General features: G+C 43.6%; 1 protein-coding gene across 1 annotated transcript in view; it reads left to right on the forward strand.

Annotated features, from left to right (window-relative positions):
• LOC138978475 (A disintegrin and metalloproteinase with thrombospondin motifs 14-like) overlaps nt 1–1,964 on the forward strand; it is a 33,881-nt gene that overhangs the window by 7,299 nt on the left and 24,618 nt on the right. Inside the window, exon 4 of the mRNA XM_070351216.1 lies at nt 242–308. Coding sequence (XP_070207317.1) covers nt 242–308 — 67 coding nt within the window. The remainder of the gene's footprint in view (nt 1–241; nt 309–1,964) is intronic.

A 1,964-nucleotide genomic window follows, 5' to 3' on the forward strand; every position in this document is an offset into this window, starting at 1 on the left:
TGTGGATGCATGCATGTGTGTGTGTGTGTGTACGTGTGTGTGTGTGTGTGTGTGTGTGTGTGTGTGTGTGTGTGTTTGTGTGCGTGCGTACGTGTGTGCGTGCGTACGTGCGCGCGCGCATGTGTGTGTGTGTGTGCGGGCGTACGTGCGTTTGTGCGTGCGTGTGTGTGCGTGTATGTGCGTGCGTGTGTGCGTGCGTGCGCGTGTTTGCACGCTATTCTGTTTATGTGTGTGTGTACAGTGGATATCCATGGTCACTCGTTGGCTACTCTTCATGCTGAGGACGTGGACACTGGCCAGCTCCGTAGGTCAGTAATCACGTTCACTAGACCAAATATTACCTTTGTTGTTGTTGTTGTTGTTGTTGTTGTTGTTGTTGTTGTTGTTATTGTTGTTGTTGTTGTAATGGGTCGTAAAGGTAAATGACCAGGTGACCATACGTATTAACATGTATATATATGAATGTGAAATCCTATCGTAAAGCCAGAAGTTGCATCCTTTTCTTTCAGACTTTCTTTAATCACGCCGGATAAACAGTTTCATCGTGTGTTGTTGCCATAACACAAAAGTTACGGTTCGCATTAGCTCGTTAGAAAAAACTTGAGGTGGGTGGCAGTATATTCGTTGCTCAGAGAGCCGCCAAACATACTGCTCTTAGCTTTTGGTAGTTGAGGAATGTTCAGTATATACTTTTCTTTGAATCCACGATACTACATTTGCTTAAATGCGATTTTAACCGTAGCTTCAGCATCATTAACTCTCTCAGGTACGTACTTTTTGTGGAATATTGGGACGTTTGGCCCTTGCACGCGACCCACTTATGCAGTTTTCACATGCTGTAATGTCATGAGGACCGGCACGGTTGGCCTAGTGGCAAGGCGTCCGCCCCGTGATCGGGAGGTCGTGGGTTCGAACCCCGGCCGGGTTATACCTAAGACTTTAAAATTGGCAATCTAGTGGCTGCTCCGCCTGGCGTCTGGCATTATGGGGTTAGTGCTAGGACTGGTTGGTCCGGTGTCAGAATAATGTGACTGGGTGAGACATGAAGCCTGTGCTGCGACTTCTGTCTTGTGTGTGGCGCACGTTATATGTCAAAGCAGCACCGCCCTGATATGGCCCTTCGTGGTCGGCTGGGCGTAAAGCAAACAAACAAACAAAAAAATGTCATGAGTTAGCTACAATGTATCAAAGATTATGTGGGTCGGCCGTTTTCTTGTGTATTAAACCATTCAGGTTTTATGACGTTTTGTAGTATGATACCCACACACGAGTAGGTTACAGAACGCATAACAACTGCGGGAAAGGCTTGATACGACAGGCATTGTACTCATGTTACAGACCGCATAACCACAGAAAACCATTTTGTCGACATAAGATGAGAACTACCCACTTTTACACGCCCAAAAGGGGAGCAGAAAAGTGTAAGAAGCTGACACTGAGACCGTGCATGTTGAAAAGATCAACGCTTTATTTCGGCAAGTTTTTTTTTCACCATTGGAACGTGCTTACTCCTTTTCACGGACGTTTCTCCGTCACGCGACAAATTTGGCCACTCCAGAGGACTATAGAAAAAAATCTATAATATTCAGGCCAAAATGGAATGACTAAACAAAGTCTAAGATGGAAGAGAGACTTAGACTTAGACTTAGAACATTTTATTGACATAAAGGGTAAACATTTTAAGCCAAGGGCCTAATCTTACAACGTGCCCTTTACATTCACACTAACACATCCGCACGCATATAAACAACATAATATAATGAATTCATTATAGGCATAACATGTAAATGTACAGTAAATAAGCATAAGCACCACGGCCGCACGAAACACAAAATCTAATATACGAAGTAAAACAATATGAATACTATATGCTATGAATATGTAATACGGCGTGAATATAATTATTTAGTAATATTAATATATATATATATATATAGAGAGAGAGAGAGAGGCGGGGGGGGGGG

Source organism: Littorina saxatilis, linkage group LG10 (genome assembly GCF_037325665.1).
Source record: "Littorina saxatilis isolate snail1 linkage group LG10, US_GU_Lsax_2.0, whole genome shotgun sequence".
NCBI lineage: Eukaryota > Metazoa > Mollusca > Gastropoda > Littorinimorpha > Littorinidae > Littorina > Littorina saxatilis.